The 26114-nt window shown below is 41.7% G+C and overlaps 2 protein-coding genes across 2 annotated transcripts in view; one reads left to right on the top strand and one right to left on the bottom strand.

Annotated features, from left to right (window-relative positions):
• Positions 1-15923, bottom strand: part of KCTD20 (potassium channel tetramerization domain containing 20) — a 60692-nt gene extending 44769 nt beyond the window's left edge. Inside the window, exons 1-2 of the mRNA XM_029243000.1 lie at positions 15833-15923; positions 14944-15090 (exon numbers count right to left, since the gene is read on the bottom strand). The gene's annotated coding sequence lies outside the window, so the exon portion shown is untranslated. The remainder of the gene's footprint in view (positions 1-14943; positions 15091-15832) is intronic.
• PXT1 (peroxisomal testis enriched protein 1) lies at positions 1212-21298 on the top strand. Its single transcript, XM_029243002.1, has 3 exons — positions 1212-1501; positions 14932-15062; positions 21194-21298. The coding sequence occupies exons 1-3, from the start codon at positions 1330-1332 to the stop codon at positions 21296-21298; spliced, it is 408 nt and encodes a 135-aa protein (XP_029098835.1). The 5' UTR covers positions 1212-1329.
• The last annotated feature ends 4816 nt before the right edge of the window (positions 21299-26114 follow it).

Here is a 26114-nt window from a genome sequence, read left to right on the forward strand (position 1 = left end):
TAGATTTACAAGGTAAAATAGCAAGTGAAACTCTGTGGCCAACCTTTAGAAAAAGATAATTAAGTGCACTAATAGACAATGAAAATCTTCAATTCTTCAAATTATTGGATTGGCGCTTCAATATTAGAAAAAAGGGGGAGGATTGAGCACAGGAGAATAGCCTTCATTAGTGTCTGTAGAGATGGACTGGGTGTTTATGGAGGATTAAAGAGGGAATACAAAAATCATTCTGGGGAGGAAACTCATGCACGCACAGACACACCAAAATAGGACGAAGAATGTATTCCATCTCCAACCTTCCCCACCTGTCTAGGTTTTGTTTGTTTTTTTTAATAAATTTATTTATTTATTGGCTGCATTGGATCTTCATTGCTGCACCCAGGCTTTTCGCTAGTTGCGGTGAGCGGGGGCTGCTCTTCGTTGTGGTGCGCAGGCTTCTCATTGCGGTGGCTTGTTGCGAAGCATAGGCTCTAGGCACGCAGGCTTCAGTAGTTGTGGCATGCGGGCTCAGTAGTTGTGGCTCGCAGGCCCTAGGGCACACAGGCTTCAGTAGTTGTGGCTCACAGGCTCAGTAGTTGTGGCTTGCGGACTCTAGAGAGCAGGCTCAGTAGCTGTGGTGCACGGGCCCAGTTGCTTCACAGCATGTGGGATCTTTCTGGACCAGGGCTCAAACCCGTGTCCCCTGCATTGGCAGGCAGATTTTCACCACTGCACCACCAGGGAAGTCCTTAGGTTTTTTATTATTTTTTTAAATCTATTTTTCTTTTGGCTTCTAATTTGTCTCTTTTCTTCTATGTGTACTAATTTAGACTGTTCCCTTGATGGAATGTAGCTATTAAAAAGATGACGGGGCTTCCCTGGTGGCGCAGTGGTTGAGAGTCCGCCTGCCAATGCAGGAGACACGGGTTTGTGCCCCGGTCCGGGAAGATCCGACATGCCGCGGAGCGGCTGGGCCCGTGAGCCATGGCCGCTGAGCCTGCGCGTCCGGAGCCTGTGCTCCGCAACGGGAGACGCCACAACAGTGAGAGGCCCGAGTACCGCAAAAAAAAAAAAAAAAAAAAAAAAAAAGATGACGAAAAACTGCTGGGAGATGAGGATGCAGGGTGGTGTAGCAGATCTAAAGACCAAACAACATGGAAAGATGTTTACTTAAGTTGAAAAAGAACTTAGAGATCACCCTGTTCCATTTTCCACCCAAATCCAAAACCCTTTCATATACGGAATAAAGGCTGCCTGTGTTACAACATCACTATTCATCTAACATACCAAATATATACTGAGAAATGGGGGAAATGCTCTGAAAATATATTTTTTCAACAGGGAAAAAACATGAAGAAGAAAAAACATGATGCCATTGTTTGTGAACCTAAACAACTTCTGAATCTCTCTCCCAAAGTAACAAATTGTTGCAAATCACTGTGGTTGAAATACAATTTTCAGAAGGCTTACATGACCAGACTTGTCAGCTCCCAGCCAGTTTCAGCCATGTCAAGGAACCCAGGTAAGATATTATTTGTATTAAACTAAGTTAAATATTCTACTTAGCTTGTATTTTTCTTGATATTGAGGATATAAAATTAAACATTAACTATAAGTAGTGAGTCATAAATCTATTCATCAAAGTTCTTACATAGAAAAATCTAAAACTGACTTTGCTTCATGGTATAAATCTCTTAGTTTCTATAAGCCCTGAATCACTGATGTGACAAATAAGTAAGATGATCCCAAATTGACTGAAATAGATCAAAGTTATCTTTTAATAAAAATTAATGTTTAAACTTGACCTGAAAATGTCTGCATTGTTAAGGTAGGGAAAATTCAGTTTAGGTTCCTTCTTAATTTTGTCAGTATAGGAAGGAACATGAGGGAAGGATAAACGTGAAATTTTGTTTTTCAAAAAGGTGTGATGGGCTTCCCTGGTTGCACAGTGGTTGAGAGTCCGCCTGCCGATGCAGGGGACACGGGTTCGTGCCCCTGTCCGGGAAGATCCCACATGCCGCGGAGCGGCTGGGCCCGTGAGCCATGGCTGCTGAGCCTGCGCGTCCGGAGCCTGTGCTCCACAACGGGAGAGGCCACAACAGTGAGAGGCCCGCGTACCACAAAAAAAAAAAAAAAAAAAAAAGGTGTGATTCCTAAATGTCCCAAAATGTCGGAAAATTAAAGTGTTATGCTTTGAAAAGCATTAAAGAGTGTTAGGGTTATATGTATGAGGTTTTAGACTTTTAAAAAAGATTTTAGATTAAAAATATGCTAGACACCTGAAAGGAATTATTAAGATTAATCTCAAACTATTCTCCAATTTAAAAGAATTACATGCCACTGAGAAAGTGGAAATTTCAAGCATCCTGATAGATGCTTGCCACCATATCAAATATAGTATCCATTTTCTAGAAAGAACTCAATCGACTAAAATTTCGAATTTTCATCTGGGCAGGTGTCAACAATGATTTCTCAAAGCCTGAGACTGTGTCATCTATGAATACCTTCTAGAACGTATATTTTGCTTTTTTAAATTGAGATGTAATTCATACACCATAAAGTTCAAACTTTTAAAGCACACAATTCAGTGATTTTTAGTATATTCATAAAGTTGTGCACTCTTCTAGAGCTTGTATTTTATTGTAAACCTTTCCAATGTTTTCACACCCACTATACTACTTAAGCCTCACAGAACCCTCACGAAACTGAGGTGCACTGTGCGCGGTTGCCACATTTACCCCAAAAGTTTTCCTAATTAAGCTTCACCTCAAAAGCAGAAGCACCTGTTTGTTTTCTCGCTTAGAGCTCTCATTTTACTATGTATGTAAAATCTTAATTGCGCCTGGCGTTTTCGACTGGTGCATCACCAGTGTGCATTCAACGACCGCCGAACAGGAATAAGGGAAGCCCCGATTAGAGGTGGTAGCAGACACAATCCACCTCCCCCCACCCCCGCCCAATTTCCTTCCCTGACAGGCTCAGGAGGAAGCAGTGCTTTTCTCCCCTTGTATTTTACGGTATCACTAAAGGAATGGGGGATGTGCAGACTGAGAGGTGCGGTGTGAGAGGGACATAGAATTGTTATTCCGGCGTCGAGAACGCTAACGCCAGGGTCATCGGAGGTGCCGGGCGGTATATTCCTTGTGCCCCGCCTCCCTCCGTCTCATTGTACTCTGAGGCAGGGAACCAGCCAGACGCACCACCACTGGCGCGGCAGACCGTCTACGGCCAACGCGCGCCATCTGCGCTTCCCATTGGTCACAGCCGCCCACGTGACTTCTACCGCCAGCCCCGCCCCAAGCGCTTTGCCAGCCGGAGAACGGGTCTGAGCAGCGCAGCTGGGCGCGGAGTCCGCCCAGGTGTGGGAGGTCGCGCAGACGACCCTGCGAAGTTCTCCTGCTGGGAACCTGATTGGATGGATGGATGATGGATGAGATAGATAGATGATAGAGATAGATTAGATAGGTTACTTAAGATAGATAGCGCAAGTACTGCCCAAAGTAAAACTCTTAATGAAGAAGCTGATCGAGAAGGTCCCTTTCTCCCCTTAGTGGCTTTTGTCCTCACTGAAGCCCAAATTTATCTGTTACTTTGGGGAGGCTGGAAACTGACTCACTGAAGCCCAAATTTATCTCTGTTACTTTGGGGACATCTACACTACACGTATGAACATAACTCTTTGGGGAAAAAACAACCCATAGTATTTGTATGGGGAATTAAAGACACTTCTTAGAAAACTTGAGGTGGTGGGTAGGATTTTGGGAAGTCCAGAGCAACCATCCTGATACATCATTTAAGATAAATTAGACGCTCTTGGGAAAACAAAAATGATTAAAAGTGGAAAGAGGCCCTGCCCACCCCTAAAAATGTAATAAGTATTGATAGGAAAGGGCAGAATTAAAAATATTTACACACACATAGGGGAATTCCCTGGTGGTCCAGTGGTTAGGGCTCTGTGCTGCCACTGCAAGGGGCCCAGGTTAAATCCCTGGTCGGAGAACTAAGATCCCACAAGCCACGTGGCATGGCCAAAAAATTAAAATAAAATATATATAAACACACACATATATATGTATGCATACACATATGTATAGCTAGTGTAAATGGGATATATTAATTGTAGAAGTCAGTAGAAGGTCCAGTTATTCAGCTTCTTTCTCCCTTTGAGAGTGCCTGGATGCTCATTTTGCCTTTTTTTTCTTTTTTTGGTGCTTCTAAGGCTCACCACCTCTCCCTTTCCTCCTCTAGATGGACACATTTACTTTTTTTATTCATAAAAAAAAAATACTAGGGCTTACTATATTCTAGGCACTGTGCTAGGTTCTGGGGTGACAATGGTGAACAAAAACAGTAACAGCCCCTTCCTTCCTGGAGCAGACAGTCTGGTAAAGGAGGCAGATAGCAGTCAATTACGCACACCAATGTTAAATATAAAGTGATAGGTGCTAAGAAGAGGTCCAGATGCTGTAATGGGGCTTTGACCTACTAGGGAGGTTAAAGAAGGCTTCCCTTGAGACGTAACCCAAGACTGAGACCTGAGGGGGTTAAGGAGGGTGCAAGTTGCAGGCAGAGGGAATGGCTTGTTCGAGGGAGAGCTAGTAGCCTCTCCCCTTCCAATGACTGTCCATCTCACCTATTTCCACTAAACACACATTGATCTTGCCTTTTAGTTGTCAGAAGACAATTTTTTCTTTCAATTCCAAGTTCTTAGGGAGTAATGGTAACCCATAACTATTGTTATAGACAATGTGTATCCAATAGGTAAGTATGCTAATATACACATCTAATGTGCATAATCATCTCTGTCGTTTTACGTAATGAAAACATGCAATGATCGTAACAAAATCTAGACTACGATGTATCCAATAGAACTGAAAGTGCTATAGATATTCGAAGTGGTGACAGATTACATTATTTTGGAAGACTCAAAAAAGGTAACTTAGAGAAAGTAATTTTTGAGATATGCTTCACAGGTAAGATTTGGTCGAATGGAGATATAGTTTAGTTAGAGCATAAGGTTCAAGAAGAAGAGTGAGGAGGACGGACAGATAAGTTGAGATTATTCTACGGGCACTGAAAACCAGTCCAAAGACTCTGTAGAAGCTAAATGGAAATGTTTTATTTAAGTTTTAAGGACTTTTCTAAGATACTTTTCCCCTCCAATGTTGACCTTGGAAAATTTTAAATCTACACAAAAGTTGCACAGATAAGTCTATGGTTATGCATATACTCTTCACATGGATTTACCATTTTTTTGGCCACATTTGCTTTCTGTCTCTCTGTCTCTCCACACACACATACACACACAAAGGCACATACTCATGAATGCATACACAGATGTTTTGCTTTGCTAAACCATTTGAGATAAAGTTTCAGACATAACTAACTTGATCTCCAAGTAATTCCACATATTATCTCCTACGAACAAAGATATTTTTCTGCATAATCTCAGTACAATGATGACAATTCTGGGATAGTTTTAAAATTAAAATGTGAATAAGTATTTATGTTAATAATAATAGTAACGCATTACTTATTTTAAATGGCTTGCAACAGTGGCTGACACATTATAAGTGCTATATAAGTGTTTTCTTAAAAAAAAAAATACACTTTCAAGGTTGGGAAACTAAAGAATAAGAAAAGGCATATAGTGAAAAGTCTCTCCTGCATTCTTGTCCCCCATCTGCTCAATTCCTATCATAGGTAGCCACTGTTCTTAGATTCTTGGGTATTCTTCCAGAGGTTCTTTTTGCGAATATGAACAATTGTGAATATAAATTTATATACCCCTCCCTTTTTAGACAAAGGTAGCACATTAAACACACTGTTTTTACTTGTTTTCTCACTTAACACTATGATCTGGAGCTCTCTCTGCATTAATACTTACAGAGCTTCCTAATTCTTATTTATAGTGGCATAATATTCCATAGTGTGGATACACCATCATTTATTTAAGTAGTTTCCTACTGATATACATTTGGGTTGTTTCCAAACACTTAATATTGAAACCAATGCTGCAATAGATAACCTCAAGCACATTTGCATTTGTAAAATTTGATAGATACATTGCCCCCCACAGAGGTTGTACCAATTTACACTTCCACCACCAATTGTGAGAGGGTCTCCAGGATTTTGATAAGGTTCTATACCAAGAGTTTAAAATATGTGAATGTGCATTATTATTGCTATTTTGCAACTTTAAATGAAAGGAGAGCTGTCTTCACGACAAAGGAAAAGGTAGGGCTGTCCTTAGACCAACTTACAGAGTAGCCAACATTTTTCCTCCAACCCTTTTCTGTCCCATTCTCTCCACCCCCTTATGCAACTTTATAATCATAATCAACAATATCTGTGTAGGGCACTGAGCTAGGTTCCAGTTATGAAATAGATACATGTGCTCAAGGGTTTTGCCACTTAGTTGGTCAGACATACACAAAATACAAATAGTTATTATGTTGAGTTCCGGAATGCAAAACACACCTCTTGCTTTGGGCACAACCTTTTGTTGCATCCTATCTCTAGGTCCTTCCTTCTCTGCCCCTTTGCCTACCCAACTGGGATACCCAAGGCTTATTGGCATCCTTACAGCTCCTTCATTTCTCCCAACGTCCATTACTGAAACTTATCCAACATGTATTCCATCTTTCCACTGCAGATACTAGATCTTGTATTCCCCAGGTGACAATTAATCAGGTAAAATAATAGTTGCAAATCATTATGCTTTTGATTGGCACAGGTAGGGCTGGCCCTAAACCCATTTTGAAGTAGATGATATTCGTTTGGAGGGTGTCCCCACTCGGTTGCCCTTTCTTCTCTCTGGGCACCTTCCCTCTTGCGTGAACTCTCAGCCCTCACTGGTGCCCTCATCTTTTCTCAGGTAATTGTCAAATTATCCTTGCTGGGGTGTCAGTTAATTGTTAGGGTGTCATTTCAAAATGGCTCGAGGTGAGATACTCTTGAAACAACAGTAGAAACTGAAATGACAGGAAACATGGTTGCAATTTTGATCAAAGGGCCATATATTTCACCTACTATTTAAGCCACCTACTTAGGAACTTACCCTTGGCTGAGGTGAATTAATGCACTGAGACCCTGGCTCTCCCTGCCCCCATCTCATCCCTCCCACTCTATTCTGTGTAGCGTCCTGGAGCTCTGGGGACCCTTGCCCTCGGAGCTCTTTACTTTTGAACCCAGCCAGGTTCATCACTTCATATAAAGGACTTGAGCATCCTCGGATTTTGGTATCTGCCAGGGGAGGGGAGAGTGTTCTGGAAACAATGCCCCTCGATACCAAGGCACAACTGTACTTTTTACTTTTTATTAGCTGGAGTTTTAACATATACATTCTGTCTTCCAGCCACAACCAACTCTTCCATGTTTTTTCCATCAGTTGATTCTAAAATTTAAAAACCAACAATCTTGGTTTACCTTATTGTATCTATGTAAATATAGTCTCACACCAAGTCCAGTGGTAGTAGCTAAGACATATGACATAGGACTTATTGTATACCAGGTACTTCATGAACATTATTGTTTAATATTAAGAATAATCTTAAAGTCCCTTTTGACAAATGAGGAAACTGAGGCACAGAGAATCTAAGAACAGGAAATTAGAAAGTAACTGAGTCAAGACTTTCTCCTATGTGAGGATAGGATACAATTTTCTTTTCTTTAGATCCAAGTTTAGGACTCTTGCCAGCTGGAAAGAGAATGCACATCAAGATCATATATACGTATTTTTTCTTTCTTTTTTTTGGGGGGGTGATGGTGGTCTTTAGCTCTGGTCAGTTTTCTTTTTTTCCATTTCTGTTGGTGACTAATTTTAGCCACTTCAGGATTCCCCTCTTTCTCAGCAGATGGTTGAGTTCTCTGCTTCATGGACAAAACTGACGTCATTGGGGGTAAACACCTTAATCTCCTTAGCCCTTATTGCAGTCTTCCTTACATGAGCATCACATCTTCTCTCTTTCTATCCTATCTCAAAGGAAGGGAAGAACCCCCCCACCCCATTCAAAATTTATCCTTCCTCACATTTTCATTCTTATTTCTCCTAAACCTCTGGGACTCCGCCTCAACAATTTGCCCTACTCTACCTTCCATTTTCCATCACTCCGGTGCTAATTCCTCTCCTCAACCTACAAACCTGCTCAAGACTCCCAACTTAGAGAATTCCTTCAACACACCTCTTCCTCTCGCTACTGTCCATTCTCTCTCATTCCTTCATCAGGGCACTTCTTGGAAGAGTAGTCTACACTTACTGATGCCAAGTCTAGTCTGGTAGCTCGAATTCACGCTTCAGTTGTGCAAACTTCCTTTCATTCTCATTGTGTGACTAATTCCCTTTTGCTGTTCTTCAATCCTGGGTGATACTGGTAATCCTTTTTTAAAGGAGCAGCATGTCCTTGGTAAGAGACTTTGAGCCTTCCTAAGATTGACTAGTAGTCTTGCTAAATGTAAGCACATTTTTTGGAAATTATTATTCAGATTAGGTACTGTTAACAATCGGACATTCAACTATAATATGTTTAATTGATTCTGAGAGGGTGTGTCCTTTGAGATGGGGCAATTACTGTTGATTTTATACTTGAAAGATTAAAATGTTCAAAATGACTGACTCTTAAGCACTAGCTAATGGCTTAATGCTCTCCTAAAAGAAGCCACTTTCCTTTACTTGAAGAAGAGGTCACATTGAGTTTGAGACAAAGCCTTGAGTTCCATTGAGGTGGTGTGTTTCTGAAAAAGGGAGGCATGTGTTTTCCAATCTGGAAGCAGATGGTCCAGCATGTGGAGAGGCCAAGACTTCCAATACCCTCTTGTCCACTTGTTATTTTACAAAGGTAAAAGGTTGTGCAAAGAAGAACTACAATCCTGCAGCCTGTGGAACAAAAACCACATTCACAGAAAGATAGACAAGATGAAAAGGCAGAGGGCTATGTACCAGATGAAGGAACAAGATAAAACCCCAGAAAAACAACTAAATGAAGTGGAGATAGGCACCCTGCCAGAAAAAGAATTCAGAATAATGATAGTGAAGATGATCCAGGACCTCGGAAAAAGAATGGAGGCAAAGATTGAGAAGTTGCAAGAAATGTTTAACAAAGACCTAGGAGAATTAAAGAACAAACAAACAGAGATGAACAATACAATAACTGAAACGAAAAATACACTAGAAGGAATCAATAGCAGAATAACTGAGGCAGAAGAACAGATAAGTGACCTGGAAGACAGGATGGTGGAATTCACTGCCGTGGAACAGAATAAAGAAAAAAGAGTGAAAAGAAATGAAGACAGCCTAAGAGATCTCTGGGACAACATAAAATGCAAAAACATTCGCATTATAGGGGTCCCAGAAGGAGAAGAGAGAGAGAAAGGTCCTGAGAAAATATCTGAAGAGATTATAGTCAAAAACTTCCCTAACATGGGAAAGGAAATAGCCACCCAAGTCCAGGAAGCACAGAGTTCCAGGCAGGATAAACCCAAGGAGAAACACGCTGAGACACATAGTAACCAAATTGGCAAAAATTAAAGACAAAGAAAAATTATTGAAAGCAACAAGGGAAAAATGACAAATAACATACAAGGGAACTCCCATAAGGTTAACAGCTGATTTCTCAGCAGAAACTCTACAAGCCAGAAGGGAGTGGCATGACATATTTAAAGTGATGAAAGGGAAGAACCTATAGCCAAGATTACTCTACCCTGCGAGGATCTCATTCAGATTCGATGGAGAAATAAAAAGCTTTACAGACAAGCAAAAGCTAAGAGAATTCACCACCAAACCAGCTCTACACCAAATGCTAAAGGAACTTTTGTAAGTGGGAAACACAAGAGAAGAAAAGGACCTACAAAAAGAAACCCATAACAATTAAGAAAATGGTAATAGGAACATACATATCAATAATTACCTTAAACATGAATGGATTAAATGCTCCAACCAAAAGACACAGGCTCGCTGAATGGTTACAAAAACAAGACCCATATATATGCTGTCTACAAGAGACCCACTTCAGACCTAGGGACACATACAGACTGAAAGTGAGGGGATGGAAAAAGATATTCCATGCAAATGGAAATCAAAAGAAAGCTGGAGTAGCAATACACATATCAGATAAAATAGACTTTAAAATAAAGAATGTTACAAGAGACAAGGACACTACATAATGATCAAGAGAACAATCCAAGGAGAAGATATAACAATTATAAAAATATATGCACCTAACATAGGAGCACCTCAATATATAAGGCAACTGCTAACAGCTATAAAAGAGGAAATCGAAAGTAACACAATAAGAGTGGGGGACTTTAACACCTCACTTACACCAATGGACAGATCATCCAAACAGAAAATTAATAAGGAAACACAAGCTTTAAATGACACAATAGACCAGATAGATTTCATTGATATTTATAGGACATTCCATCCAAAAACAGCAGATTACCCTTTCTTCTCAAGTGCACACGGAACATTCTCCAGGATAGATCACATCTTGGGTCACAAATCAAGCCTCAGTAAATTTAAGAAAATTGAAATCATATCAAGCATCTTTTCTGACCACAATGCTATGAAATTAGAAATCAATTACAGGGGAAAAAAACGTTAAAAACACAAACACATGGAGACTAAACAATATGTTACTAAATAACCAAGAGATCACTGAAGAAATCAAAGAGGAAATCAAAAAATACCTAAAGACAATTGAAAATGAAAACATGACAATCCAAAACCTATGGGATGCAGCAAAAGCAGTTCTAAGAGGGAAGTTTATAGCAATACAAGCCTACCTCAAGAAACAAGAAAAAAAAAAAAAAGGTTGTGCAAATACTCTTCATACTCTCTTAACGCTCTGGGATTCAGGAGTGGTCACTACCAGCAATAGAGTCCATATGTACTGAAATGACTTTCCCTGAGAATAATCACCTCCCAGTAATGAAATAGGGGATTAAAGATGTGATTGCTTAAAATTATGCCTAGTGATGAAAAAAAAATTAATTGGTCGATCTAAGAAAGAAATGGAAAATTTTATTCGAGCCAAATTGAGGATTATAACCTGGGAACAGCCTCTCAGAAAGCTCTGAGAACTGTTCTGCCTGTTAAAGGTCAAAGTGCAGTTATATAAGTTTTTGAGACAGGAGGCTGTACATTAAATGACATATTGTTACAATTTACATAACCCAGATCTACATGTAGTGGGTCATGGGTTATGGTGGCCCCTTATAAGAGTAACAAGGAAGGTTATCTCCTAGGGAGGTCTGCTTACTGCAGATTCACAATACACACTAAAAGGGAAGGAGGAGGCCGAAACAGGCAAAGAAAAGTTTTATGTTTAAATTTTTCTTGTCTGCCATAAAATATGAATTTTATTTCATCACTAGTGATGCAGGTAAAGTACTGTAAAGTTTAACACAGAGGAATACCCTTTTGGAAGAAACTATAAAACAATTCCTTCAGTTTAAACTAAGCCACATTTTAACTGGCTTCACTTTGGACCATAAACTTCCTGTATGACCTTTTATTGTTTTCTGGACTTTCTCATTGCCTCTCTGCCCCTCCTCACATGATTTGTAGTTATGATATCTTCAAGTTTCCCCAAATTTTCAACCATGCTATCATATCTCCCTTTCCTCAGGGACTTCCCTTTTAGAGCCGTTCTTTTGCTCTAATCTCATCACTCTCTAGGTATGGTACACCGTTGGATCCACCTTTTGCTAAATCTTCTTTTTCTTGGTTTGGTCATACTCTGTTTCACTGGAAAACTTTCTCAAGAGGCTTCCTAAGAAATTGTGCATGGGAGAACAACTTCTTGAGTCCTTGCATGTCTGCAAATGTCTTTCTTCACCTCTCACAAATTATTGAGAATTAGATAGGCAGAGACTTCTAGGTTGAAAATAATTTTTTATAAAATCCTTGAGGGCATTAATTGTTCTACTATATTCTAGTACCCATTATTGACGGGAAATCAGTCATCAAACTAATCCATGTTTCTCTTTGGAGAATTTTAGCATCTCCTTATGCTTGGTATTTTGAAATATCAATATGCTCCAGAGGTGAGGATTTTATTTCCCCATTTGTTGTCCTGAGAACTTGGTGGGGTTTTCTGTTTTTTGGTGGGACTTTCTAATCTGAAGTTTGGTGTCCTTTAGCTCTGGGAAGTTGTCTTATGACAATTTCCCCCCTCTATTTCTCTCTTTCTGTGACTCCCATTTTTTTTTTTTTAATATTTATTTATGTGGCTGTGTCTGGTCTTAGTTGCGGCACACAGGATCTTCATTGCGGCATATGGGATCTTTAGTTGTGGTGTGAGGGCTCTTTTGTGGCATGCAGGCTTCTCTCTAGTTGTGGTGCACAGGCTCCAGAGCACACGGGCTCAGTAGTTGTGGCGTGTGGGCTTAGTTGCCCCATGGCATGTGGGATCTTAGTTCCCCAACCAGGGATCGAACCCATTTCCCCTGCATTGGGAGGCCGATTCTTAACCACTGGACCGCCAGGGAAGTCCCTCTGTGACTCATTAATCAGATGCTGGTCTTTCCATATTGATTCTCTGTATCACCTATCTTTTCTCTCATATTTTAAATTTTCTGATTTTTTTCTGAGTGATTTCCTTGACTTTATTTTTTCAGACCATCAATTGTATTTTTAATTTTAGCAATCATATTATTAAATCTGAAAGATTTTGTTGTAGGTTTATTCTTTTTTCATAGCATTCTCTCTTGTTTCCTAAATGTAATAATTTCTTAACTCTCTCTAAACATATACATTAGAATTTGCAAACATTCCCTTCTGTTCCTTGAATTATATCTGTTTTCTTCAGTGTTACTGTTTTGGTTGTTTATCTGGCATTTCTCTTTCATTCGGTGGTTCTTCTCAGTTGCCTGGTGATCTTTTGTTATTTTAAAGAAATACTGACTGGTTAGCTGGTGTGGGTTTTTTCTGTTGTTATGTGAGTAGGACTGTTTCCCCAGGTGGTAGCAGTAGCCACCATGTTCCAGGTGCTGTCCTGCACAAGTCAAATATATTAATTCATTTAATCATCTCAATAACACCTCTACAAGGTAGTTACTGTGGTATCTCATTAAGTTTAATATTCCATCAATTGTAAAATGTACTATAATTTTGTTTCCTGCTAAGAAGGTAAACAATGCTGTTGGACTATGACATGCCATAGACGATAAAACACATTCTATTTTGGAGGCATTAAAAAATCTTAGAATTGATAAAATAATACGTTATCATTCCCATTTTACAGTTGAAGAAACTGAGGCATCGAGAGATTAAATAACTTTCCCAGGTTACATAGTTTTATCTGTAGTGGATTTTACATTTGAACCCAAATGATCTGGCTTCAGAATATTACCACTATGCCTAACTGCTTCTCCAGGGCTCCTCACTGAGTGGGGACTCAAATGGGGGTTCTGAGTTGGGGGAGCTTTAGGGTGATGAGTTAGGGCAGCTGGCTTTCTGGCCCCAGGTCCCTCAAATGCCAGAACAAGGAGACCTTTAACCCAAGGCACCAACATTCATAAAGAAGTTTTAGCTTTCTCCACAAGATTTGTTCTCCTCTATTAGAGAAGAGTGATCTGGATTTTTTACCTGAAATCTGGTGGGTCTAGTGGGCTGGGGCTGTCAAGGGTACCAAGTGCTACAGTTGATCCTCATCAGAATTACAGTCAATGGCATGTCTCCCTTTCCCAGCTTCAGGGTCTTGGTGGAGTAAATGGGTTTCCTGTCGTGGGTTCTTGGCACTTTCTCTGTCTGGCTCACTTGTCCGTATCTTGTCTTCTCTGCTTTCTGCCTTCTAGAAACGTACACAGATCCCTCATCTGCCCTTGATCCTGCTTCCCATTCTCTTCACTGTTGTGGTTTTACTCTTTTTTATACTTTCATTTTGGTGGGGTCTTGGAGGAAGACTAGGACTAGTAGAAATGGGAGAGGTCAGTGCTTGTGCTCAGTCTTGAACCAGAAGGCCCTAGACCTCTAGTTTTAGTGAACAAAATCAAGATTATAAAAGGATGACCATCATTTGAGAAAATAAAATATTCACATTATAGCTGGCAGTGGAAAAGCACTTATAAAACCTTAGAGGCATATTTGCTTAAAAGTTTTGCTAAATGCAACTGAAGGATTCTCAACATACAACAATATTTTTAAGAGTTCCAGTACATTGAGGCTTATTATTTGCTTTATGAAGGAATTATTCTTTCAAAAAGATTAACCATGAGATTTTTCCAAATTCCCCACTAGGTCATTTAGACTACAATTTTATTTTCAGAACTCTGTGTGGATATGTATATATCCACACAACTTTTCAGCATTAAGTGAGATACTTTTTCCTTCTGGATATTAAAAATTCAATACTTGGAAAATAATAGAGCACTTGAAATGTGGCCAGTGCAACTGAGGAACTGAATTTTAAGTTTTATTTAATTTTAATTAATTTAAGTTTAAAAAACTGATACTTAATTGTTGGAGAAGTTTTAGGTATGTTTGGAACAACTTGGATATACGAATTTACTTTTTAACTGTAAACTTCATGAAATCAAAATACAAGGTTTTCCAATGAAATTAGTTGATATCTGGATTGAGATGTGCTCTAAGTATAAAATAAACACTGGATTTTGAAAACTTAAATATAATAAAGAGTGTAAAACATATCATTAATAATTTTATATTGATTTTGTGTTATAGTGATAATACTTTGGATATATTGTCCTAAGTAAAATATATTACTAAAATTATTTTTACCTGATTTTACCAGTAGAACATTTAAAATTCATATGTAGCTTGAATTATATTTCTTCTGGACAGAGTTGATCTATTCCAGTGCAAGGCTTTGTTTTTCGATAGTCATTATGATGCTGGGATTTCATCCCTCTCCTTGTCTAAGACAGTTTTAAGTGACTAGTGGTAAGTGATTTACAGAGTTGATGGAGTTTTCTCTTTAAATTCTTATGCAGATCACAACCCACCTTCTCAGCCCAAGGAGAATAGTATTGGCCAGAACCATCACCAGGAGGAAATAATCCACAAGTTGGCCAGGCAGCTGAGAAACATCGGGGACAGCATCGATCACAGAATGGTTCAAGAGGTGAGAATTCAGTTTCCCCAGTAAGGGCCTGTCAGGGAGGAGGAAAGAACAAACAGAACAATGGCTGTCAAGTGGCTGGGATGCCCAGGAATTAGCAGAACACACAGATTAATGATGACTGCATTACCAAGCATTAGATCCAAAAATTGTGAACCTGGGTTAAAGCCAGTATTAGATCTCACACTTGCTACTCAAACTGTGTGGTCCATGGACCAGCAGCATCAGCATCATTTGGCAGCTGGTCAGATGTGCACAATCTCGGGCCCCAGCCCACAACTCTGGAATCAGAATTTACCGTTTTACACGCACCCTAGGAGATTTGAGTGCACATTAAAGTGTGAGAAACTTTGCTCCATACCCTCAAACTAGGATGCATGTTAGATTCACCTGTGAAGTTTAAAGAATTACAGATGCTGGGCCCCACCTTGAGAGATTAGTCCAGGTGAATCTAACACTCCGTCAGGGAGGAGAACCTTTGCCTTAGATGATGGTCATCCTCCTTGAACCAAACCAGGTTATGATCTAAGCCCAACTCCCCCTGATTTCTTTGTTTCTCCTGATTATTGTAAGAGATATAAGGGAAACAGGAAAGAATAATGATTACTGTTTCAAATCTTAGGGGTGATGAAATCCATAGCCCACTTAGTTTTCCTCCAGAACAACCTGCAGTTGGCAGCACCTAGAGAATGATCACGTGGGGCTCTGTGGTAGGGGGGTGGCTGCCCCTCAGAGCCCAACTTCCTCCCCTAAATGCATCACAGGACAGGTACCTGTGGTGATTTCTTGTTTATCACTGCTGCTGCCATCATGCTGACTTCAGGGAGTGCCAGGCCCTCTTCTATGCTCTGGTCCAAATGTGGCAGTACTCAGCCATGCCCTCAAATAAAACATTCCCTGAGACAAAACAAGAATGGAAGGTCTCAGCAATAATGTTACTGAAAGTAAGAAGGAAACAAACACAAATAAAATACTGATAGACCAATTTCACTCCAACAAATATTTATTGAGTGCCTACTATGTTCCAGACTCAGTTCCAGGCAGAGAGCAGGAATGGAAGATGAGCCTGCTGTCATAGGACTCATAATGTAGGAAAGACAAACAGTAAAGCAGATGACTAGACTCTAGGGGATACTGAGTGATGGAGAGTGACTTTGGATGGGCCATCAGGGAAGGCCCTCTCTGGGGAGGCGATATTTGAGCAGAGACTGGAAGTGAGGGAGTGAGCCATGGGAATACCTTGGGGGGGGAAGTGTTCCAGACAGAGGAAACTGGGAGGGCAAAGTCCTTGGGATAGGAACAACAAGGAGGCCAGATTGGCTGGAGTCGGGGGTGTTGAAGTCTAGGAGTTGGCCTCCGTCCTAGAGACAGGGGTAAGGTGTTTGGGTTTTGCGCCAAGTATAAAGGAAGCTTCTGGGGAGGGAGAGCAGGAGAGTGCCATGTGCTGATTTACGTTTAGAATGAAGCCTGGCTGCACGGTGCAGAGAATAGGCTGTTGTGAACATTAAGAGAGAGAATCTATGTAAATCACTTGGAATAGAGACTGACCCACAGAAAATGATCAATAGATGTTATTGAAGCCAAAATATTAATTTGTTTCTGGCCTTTGCCCTTTCACTATTTGGAGTTGAACACTTCTTTGCTGTGTATCATTTATTACAGGGCACTCATGATACTCTCCACCTCCCTTCCATGCTCCAGCTTCTTCTATAGTTTTCACTGATGACCGTGCTTTATGAATTCTGGGCAAGTCCTTAGTTCAACTTTTCTGCTTCTTTGTTAGCTAACATTCTGAATACTCCTGGTTCCTTCTAATTTTTCCTCTGAAGAGGAGAACAGAGTAGGACAAATCACAACCACCTATTTTCTAAATTTACCTCAACCCCATCAGGAAGTCACTTCTCCATGTAACCACATCTTCCATTCTTCCATTTTTCTTTTCTTTCTCTCCCTTACCTTTTTTTTGGTAATGATTTTTTTCCCTTACCTTTTAAGTTGTAATTTACTTATGTTTTAAATTTACCTCTGCAACTTAATAAATTGACACTTTTCTTTTTTAAAAAAATAATAACTTTGAGAAATAAAATTCACATAACATACAATTCACCCATTTCAACAGTATAATAAATGGTTTGTAGTATATTCATAGAGTTGTACAGCCAGTCATCACAATCAATTTTAGAACATTTTCATCACTCCAGAAAGACACCTCAAATCCAATAGTAGTCCCTTCTCGTTTCCTCCCATTTTCCCCCCTAGCCCCACCAATCTATGTTCTGTCTCTCTGGATTTGCCTATTCTGGAATTTCATATAAGGGAACTAATATAATATGTTGTCTTTACGTTTGGCTTCTTTCACTTAACACAATATTTTTTTCAAGGTTCATCCATGTTGTAGCATGAATCAGTACTCCATCTCTTTTCATTGCTGAATAATATTCTTCTGTATGTATATATCACATTTTGTTTATCCATTCATCACTTGATGAACGTTTGGGTTGTTTCCACTTTTTGACTATTATAAATAATGATGCTATGAACATTTGTGTAGAAGTTTTTGTGTAGGCATGTTTTCAGTTCTTTTGAGTACATACCTAGGAGTGGAATTGCTGGGTCATATGACAACTTTATATTTAACTTTTTGAGGAACTTCCAGACCATTTTCCAAAGTGGCTGCACTATTTACATTGTGGCCCACCAGCAGGGTACAAGGGTTCCTGTTTCTCCACATTCTTGTCAAAATTTATTGTTAACTGTCTTTTTGATTATAGTCAGCCTAGTGGGTGTGAAGTAGAATCTCGTTGTGGGTTTGATTTGCACTTCCCTGATGGTTAATGTGCATCTTTTCATGTGCGTATTGCTCATCTGTGTAACTCTTTGGAGAAATGTCTATTCAGATCCTTGGCCCATTTTTAAATTGGGTTGTCGGAGTTCTTTATATATTCTAGATGTAAGTTCCTTATCAGATATATTATTTGCAAATATTTTCTCCCATTCTGAAGTTCGTCTTTCACCTCGTTTTATGTCTTTCACCCTCTTGATGTTCATGGAAGTGCAAAAGTTTTAAATTTTGATGAATTTCAATTTACCTATTTTTCTTTTGTTGCTAGTGCTTTTGGGGTCATATCTAAGAAACCATTGCCTAATCCAAAGTCATGAAGATTTATACGTATGTTTTCTTTCAAGAGATTGACTTTTAGCTCTTAAATTTAGGTCTTTGACCCATTTAGAGTTAATTTTTTGTACATGGTATGAATTAAAAGTTCACCTTCATTCTTTCGCACATGGGTATTCAGTTGTCACAGCACCCTCTGTTGAAAAGACTACTTTTTTCCTACTGAATTGCCTTGGCACCCTTGTTGAAAATCAACTAACTGTAAATTTGGGGGTTTATTTCTGGACTCTCAATTCTATTCCATTGATCTATATGTCTATCTGTATGCCTGCCCTAGCTTTTCTTGCAACATTTTACAAAGCTAGCTTTGACCTAGACTTTTAAAGTAATCTTGTCTTGTACTGCAAAATTGCATTTTAGAACCCTTTAAATAGACCACAGAATATTTTTAAAATAATTTAAAAAATTCCTCCTAAGTTTGCCTCTAAAATGCTGAACAGTCAAATGCATGATTTACTCTGCTACTTTAAGGCTTACCTCAAGCAACCATAACAGAATTTCAAATCCGGCATGGTATATTTCTTTCATATAGTCATTTATTCACCTTTTGTACTGTGTTTAATCAAGTGGTCACATTGATTCTCCAGATATCTTCCTGCTTTTGATGTATTTAAAGAAACTTTTATTCTTGCTCTTGGAACTCCCCAACAAGGAGCTCACCAAGGTGTATTTTTGTCTACCAAATTGATTGTCCTTGAGCTATCACATAGCTTGACTTCTTATTCTTTTCACTTAAGCAAGTGTTCTGTGTTTTCAAATAGGCCTTGATTCTCAAAATAACATCTTCTATTTTGCCATCTAGTTTTGAGGGGTTCTGGTTCGAGGACCTGGTCTTTTTTGGGTTTTTTTTGTTTTTTTTTTTTGGTACGCGGGCCTCTCACTGTTGTGGCCTCTCCCGTTGCGGAGCACAGGCTCCGCAGGCGCAGGCTCAGCGGCCGTGGCTCACGGGCCCAGACGCTGCGCGGCATGTGGGATCTTCCCGGACCGGGGCAAGAACCCGTGTCCCCTGCATCGGCAGGTGGACTCTCAACCACTGCGCCACCAGGGAAGCCAAAGTGTGTTTAAAAATAGTCTTGGGACTTCCCTGGTGGTGCAGTGGTTAAGACTCCGTGCTCCCAATGCAGGGGGCTGGGTTCGATCCCTGGCCAGGGAACTAGATGCCACACGCATGCCTCAACTAAGAGTTCGCATGCCACGACTGAGGAGCCCACGTGTCGCAACTAAGGAGCCCGCGAGCCGCAACTAAGACCTGGTGCAACCAAATAAATAATATAAAAAATATAGTCTTCCTGTTGCTTTTACGATCTTAAATGTGTCTTTGAAATTTTTCTCCACAGGACTCGCTCCTGGGTTCTAGAAACTTCCCCCTCCCTGTCCCTACAGGCCTAGGAGTGGCAACAACTCTGCTGTTGCCAGCCTACCCTTATGCCTCCTCCCCCAACTTTTGTAGACAGTGTCTTTATCTGACCTTCCCTGAATTATTCCTAATTTGAGTATGCCATCTGTTTTCTCTGGGACCCTGACAGTAACGTATAAGGAATTTCTTAGTTTGTTAGAAAGACAAGAGGGAAACGAACATTTATTAAACATTTTCTTCCACATACTCTGAGATACTCTTATGTGTTTCATTTAATTTTCCAAATAACTCTATGAATTAGTGGAATAGGTATTTCAGGAGAGGTATTTGAGGTTCAGAGAGATTAGATATCCTATCCAAGGTTACTCAGCAACTAAGTGGCAAAACTGGAATTTAAATATACGAGCATCTGACTCAGTGCTCTACACATTTTCTTGTCTGCCTTGCTGGAAGGAAATTCATTCAATTCTTGTAACTGATATCAACTATAAAAGGGAGGAAAAAAGTTCTTTCATGATTTCCAGTTATTGATAGGACAAAGTCTAAATTCCTTAGCCTGATGCTAATGGTTTATCATGCATTCATTCATTCAGTCAACTAATATTTATTGAGCACCTACTATGTGTCAGGCTCCATTTAAGTGCTGGAGATATGGCAGTGATCAAAAGAGAAAACTTCCCTGATCTCGTGGAGATAAACAATAAACAAACAAAGAATATAGTTTATCAGATAGTCATGAGGAGTGTTGGGGGATTTGCAGTTTTAAGGGAAGGCCTCACTGAAGGTGCCTTCTGAGCAAAACCTTGACAGAGGTAGGGGAGTGTCCGTGGACCTGGGGAGAGAGCAGTGGAGGCAGGTGAATAGCAAAGACTGAGGCAGGGGCATGTCTGGCATATTTGAAGAATAGCAAGGAGGCCAGGGTGGCTGAAGCTGAGTAATGCAGAAAGCCGTAAAGATACGGTCAGAGAGGTGGGTGGCAGGGCCTTGAGGTCACTGTAAGGGCTCTTTTGAGTGCGGCTGAACCACTGGAGAGCACTGAGCAGAGGGGCCGCATCGCAACAGTCCCCGAAGCTTCTGGGTTGAGAACAGACTGCAGGAGGAGGGCAGGGCCAGGGAGAGCCCTTTCTGTCTGGCCCCCAGCCTTCTTCTCCTGATACTCCCATAAAAACAGTGGCATTTACTTACAGCCCCAGAAATCTGCTGTGGTCGTCACTTCCAACTTTGCTCATATTCACCCCTCTTCACCATCTAAGTCTGTTCTTCCAACCCCAAAGCAGACTCCCTTACTTCTTTGAAAGGACTAAGAAAGTGCTCTGGGAAGCCAGAGAAAGAGGTTAATCAACCCTGAAAAGAGTGCCCCTATTTGCTGATGGTGAAGATGGGAAAACGTCCAGAGGAAAACTTCCCAAGGTGCTGTGGAGGGTATGGACATTATGGAACAGACTAAGATATTCTTCCACTCATACACTTCATGAAGCAGCCCTAGATGCTTGTCTGTGGCATTGATTGAATTAATATCAATACCGAATTTCTAACTTTGGATTATTTTATCACTTAAAAAACAAATTTAACCTCTTTCTTGCTCTCTCTCTTTTTAAACAGGATTTTCAACAAGAAGACAGAGCTATCCTGGCTCATTTTGTCTTAGTTTTCTTTGGAGGAGTTCACATGTTGTTGCGCTTTCTCTGGAATAACCATGTGATGTAAAAGGAATGTAAATGTCAGGTTCTGCTTTCCTTCTACCCTCTGAGAAAATATGCATCCCACCGGGGCAGATGGGAAGAAGACCCGTCTCTACCTCCTCTGTTTTCACCCACCATTGTTGCTTTGTGCCTGGTTGTTGGAGAACTGCGGACTCACTGGCCATTTGTCTGTTCACTGGTCAACCAGCGATGAGATGTCTATGACTGCCCCATGGTAGAGCCCAAGGAACTTAGGAACCCAGGAGGCCTTACTGCTTAGGAAACACCAGCACTGTGGATAGTCCCAGTGCTCCTTGTAAGGAAACCTTGAACATTTCCTCTTATGAGGGAAATTGAACCTCATCCCCAAACCAGAGGTCACAGGAATGGGTGCTTTCTCCTGGCCCCGCCCCTGGGTACCAGGCCCTCCAGCAGCCTGTTGACCCCACTCTCGTTGCCCACGTCCAGACCTGCAGTGCCCCGTCCTCTTTTTACCTTTCTGTCTACCTCATATTCCTCCCTCCCTTTGAGAAGTATGGCAAGTGTTAAGAAAATTTGTTGTTATAAATTATAAGTTCTGTATATGCGTTTTGAGTTCTTTGTAGGAAAAGTGTTATTTAAAAAATTAATAATTTAAAACATGAAATAAATATGGTTATTTTATTGAGCATGAAACACCTGTGCATATTACTTTTGTGAAGGAGGGATTCCACTTGTTCCTGCTCATATGGGGTCATAATTTTGTAGTTTGATCATATATAGCACCAGGAAATGTCCTCATTTTTTAGGTCTGTCTCAGGCAATGCCTATCATCACCTAGGTTTTGGCTTCCTGGCAGGGAACAGATCCTAAAACGTCTTTCTTATTTATTTTTTTTAACTCTTTTGAGTAGGCATTTATTTATTCATATGGTTAAAAAAATCAAAACCATATAAAAAGGTTTACAATAAAAACCCTTGCTCTTATTTTCTATACTGAATCCCAATCATGTTTGTAAATTTGTTACATATCCTTCCAGAGTTTCTTTGTACAAATACCAGTAAATATATATATACACACAAAAGGTAGCATGTAATATACACTGTTATGTGCCTTGATTTTTTTGCTTAGCATGGTGGTCACGCACTATTCTACTTGTCTTACAAACGTTAACTCATTTACTCTTCATAAGAACATCATGATACAGGTATTATCAATATTATTAGCTCTATTTTACTGTTAAGGAAACTGAGGCAGAAGTAAGTAGAGAGAGGCAGTACAGAAGGTAACTAAGTTGCTCAAGCGCACACAGCCAGTAAGTGACATAGCTGGGTTACCAAGCCAGGCAGGCTGTTCTCAAGTCTGGGCTCTTAACCACGTGCTGTACTACCTCTTGGAGAGCTTGCCGCGGTCCATAGAGAACTGTGTCAGACAGGATGCACAGAATTCTGTTAAATGGATGTAGCATCATTTATTTCATCAGCCCCTTCTTAACGGATGCCTGGGTTGTTTCTAATCATTCGGTATAATAAGCAATGCTGCAATAAATAACCATGTACCTTTTAGATATGTACAAATACATACATATTCCTATTGCTCATTTTTCTATTGGGTTTCTGGTCTTGTTCTTACTGGTTTCTAGGAGCTCATGATTTATCAATGCTAAGCCAACAGCATCTACACCTTCAGATTTTTGGCAGGTTATTAAGGCTTTTTGCCTCCTTTTCTTCCGCGTGTATGGGTTTGCTTTAGTGCTTACAACCTTTCTGGGCTTCCCCTCAAGGCAGAGGGAGCTAAGGCAGGTACACACGGGTGATGGGTGGGTGGGTATTACACTTGGAGCAGCCAGAGGCCTGGGAAGAGGTGGCAGCTGGGATCCACTGAGTACTTGGGTCTAGGTCAGAAGAGCATTATAGCCTCACTGATGCTGGCATTCGGGCATGGGGCGGTGGGGCCTCCACCTGGCCAAAGGGCAGGCCGTGGGCGGGTCGGAGCTGGGAATGTCACTCACCCGTAAGGGGAGAGGCACCTGGTCCAGGCGGACAGCATGGGAGGCCCCCTCCTATCCATCTGCAGAGATGAACAGGAAGTTGGTGCCATGAAGTTGGTCTGTCGTTGTCACGAGCCCAGGACCAGGGATTCCCTCAGCTCTCTAGATCCCCCAGAATCCCACCTCTGTCCCCCTGGGAGCCAGTGCCAGGATGCCCGAGGGGCTGTCCATCTGCGAAAGGATGCGAGCAGGACCGATGCCTCCCAGTGGGCGAGCCCACGGCACCCTGCTCTGCCCTCCCGCAGGGGCCAGCCCCTGTGCTCCCCCGAGCCGACCAGGATGCGAGTGGAAGCTGGATCCCGCTCTTTCGTTTTCATTTCCTGGAACGACAGCAACTACTAGAGCACCCTGCACACCTGCTCGCCTGGGGAACCTGAGCACACAGCACCCAGTGCTACTTGAGATTCCATCCCATGAGACCTTCCAGTTTTGGGGGCCAAGTTAGGGGTTTGGGGAAGGAGGGCCTGAGAGCGCTGGCCTAGGGTCCAGCAGCTGCAGCCACCGGTGCACTCACGATGGACAGCCGGGTGGCTCCCTCACCTCCACCTGTAATGCAGGTAAGAGCCTGGCAGCTGAACCACGCAGTGTGCACACAGAGCCACCTGCCCTCTGCCTCTTCTCTACCACCTCAATTTCCATACCCATTTTATCAGACCTTCTGCCTGGCTGGAATCTCACTTTCCAGCACATTCCCAAACCTCACCCATCCCTCACCGCCTCTCACTCTCCTCCACCTCACTCACCTCCAGCCTCTCATTCGATCCCTTCGAAACCCCTACGTGTCATATACTGCTCCTCCTCTCTCCTTCTCACCTCTACACCAATCAGATGCAGTTCCTGCACAAGCCACACCCTCACAGCTGGCAGAGGCAACTACGCAGGGGCTCCTCTCCTTAGCAGTCCCTCTCCACTGGACATATTTCCCCAGGAGCCTCAGAAGCCCCCACAGCTGGGCCCCCTTCCCACCTCCAAGGCCCTTCTCCACTTCTCTCTCTCCAAGATCCATATCCACATCCACTTTTTTTTTTTTTTTTTTTTTTTAAATCAGACGTTTTCCTTGCCTTCGTGTGGAACCTTGAGCTCTATCTCTCTGCAGCTCCCTGGCTGGCATTTCCCAGGCAGTCACAGCCTGGAATTCCCCATTCCTCACACTTGGAAGAGGGCAGAGGAGTAGACAAGGAGCTCCCTGCAAGTCCCAGGTGAGTCTAGGCCTTGAACCCCTTCTCCAGCTTGGCAAGCCCCCTCTGCTAGGTGGCAACCTCTGAGGCAGGGTTACCTGGGTACAGCACCAAGTGGGGCCTGGGGGGGTGGAAGCAGACAAGAAATGCAGTGAGAAGTATCCCCAAAGGTGTCGAATCCTCTTCTGCGGTGGCCACGGCTTCTTGAGTTTGCTTTGCTGGCTCCAGATGACAGTCTTTCACTGCACATTGTCCTCCTCAGACACCAAGAGATGAACATAATGCTCTTGGAGATCCCAGAGTGAGAAAATGATTCCTACTGGGATTGGTTTCTTTTTTTTTTTTAATGAATTAATTTTTTTTTAATTAATTAGTTAATTTTTGGCTGCGTTGGGTCTTCGTTGCTGCACGCCGGCTTTCTCTAGTTGCGGCGAGCGGGGGCTACTCTTTGTTGTGGTGCACGGGCTTCTCGTTGCAGTGGCTTCTCTTGTTGCGGAGCACGGGCTCTAGGTGCGCGGGCTTCAATAGTTGTGGCTCGCAGGCTCAGTAGTTGTAGCGCATGGGCTTAGTTGCTCCACGGCATGTGGGATCTTCCCGGGCCAGGGCTCGAACCCGTATCCCCTGCCTTGGCAGGCGGCTTCTTAACCACTGCACCACCAGGGAATTCCCTGGTTTCACTTTTACTTTTCACAATGTGGCAGCCTGTGGCAGGGCACGAGCCCCAAGGAGCCCCGTTTCTACAAAATTCTGTCACTTTTTCATCCCCTCATTCTGATGGCTGAACCAAATCACCTCTAGGGGCCAGGATGACTGTAACACTGTAAAGATAAAGACTTCCCTTGGTGGGACCTTGGGATTCAGAAGTTCATCCTTTCTTTCTCTCTTTTGAAAAACAGCATTTGCTTTTTTATATGTTTCTGGTTGAAGTTCTTTTTATCCTGGTCTCTCAGGTTCCCTGTGTCCTCACCAAGGTTCCTGGGCTCTCAGATTTCCAGCTTACAAGTCAAGTATTGTCAGGGGAGCCTTCTGGTAGGACTAGGTGGAGGCATGAAAAGCTTGAATTGGAAAGATGAAATTTACTGAGTGTCCACTGGGTACAACAGGGGTCCCCAACCTCGGGGCCATGGACTGGTACCAGTCCATTGACTGTTAGGAACCAGGCCGCACAGCAGGAGGTGATCAGCGGTCGAGTGAGCGAAGCGTCATCTGTATTTACAGCCACTCCCCATCGCTCATATTACCGCCTGAGCTCCTCTTCCTGTCAGATCAGCGGCAGCATTAGATTCTCAGAGGAGCATGATCCCTACTGTGAACTGCGCATGCGAGGGATCGAGGTTGAGTGCTCCTTATGAGAATCTAATGCCTGATGATCTGACAGGGAGCTGAGGCGGTGATGCTCGTGCTGGGGAGCAGCTGCAAATACAGATTATCATTAGCAGAGGGGTTTGACTGCACATAGACCATAATAAATCAACTGCTTGCAGACTCATATCAAAACCCTATCAGTGAGTGGCAAGTAAAAACAAGCTCAGGGCTCCCACTGATTCTACATGATGGTGAGTTGTATAATTATTTCATTATATATTACAATGTATCAATAATAGAAATAAAGTGCACAATAAATGTAATGTGCT

The sequence above is a fragment of the Monodon monoceros genome, unplaced genomic scaffold, assembly GCF_005190385.1.
Source record: "Monodon monoceros isolate NGI ecotype Baffin Bay Population unplaced genomic scaffold, NGI_Narwhal_1 Super_Scaffold_3, whole genome shotgun sequence".
Classification (NCBI taxonomy): Eukaryota; Metazoa; Chordata; class Mammalia; order Artiodactyla; family Monodontidae; genus Monodon; species Monodon monoceros.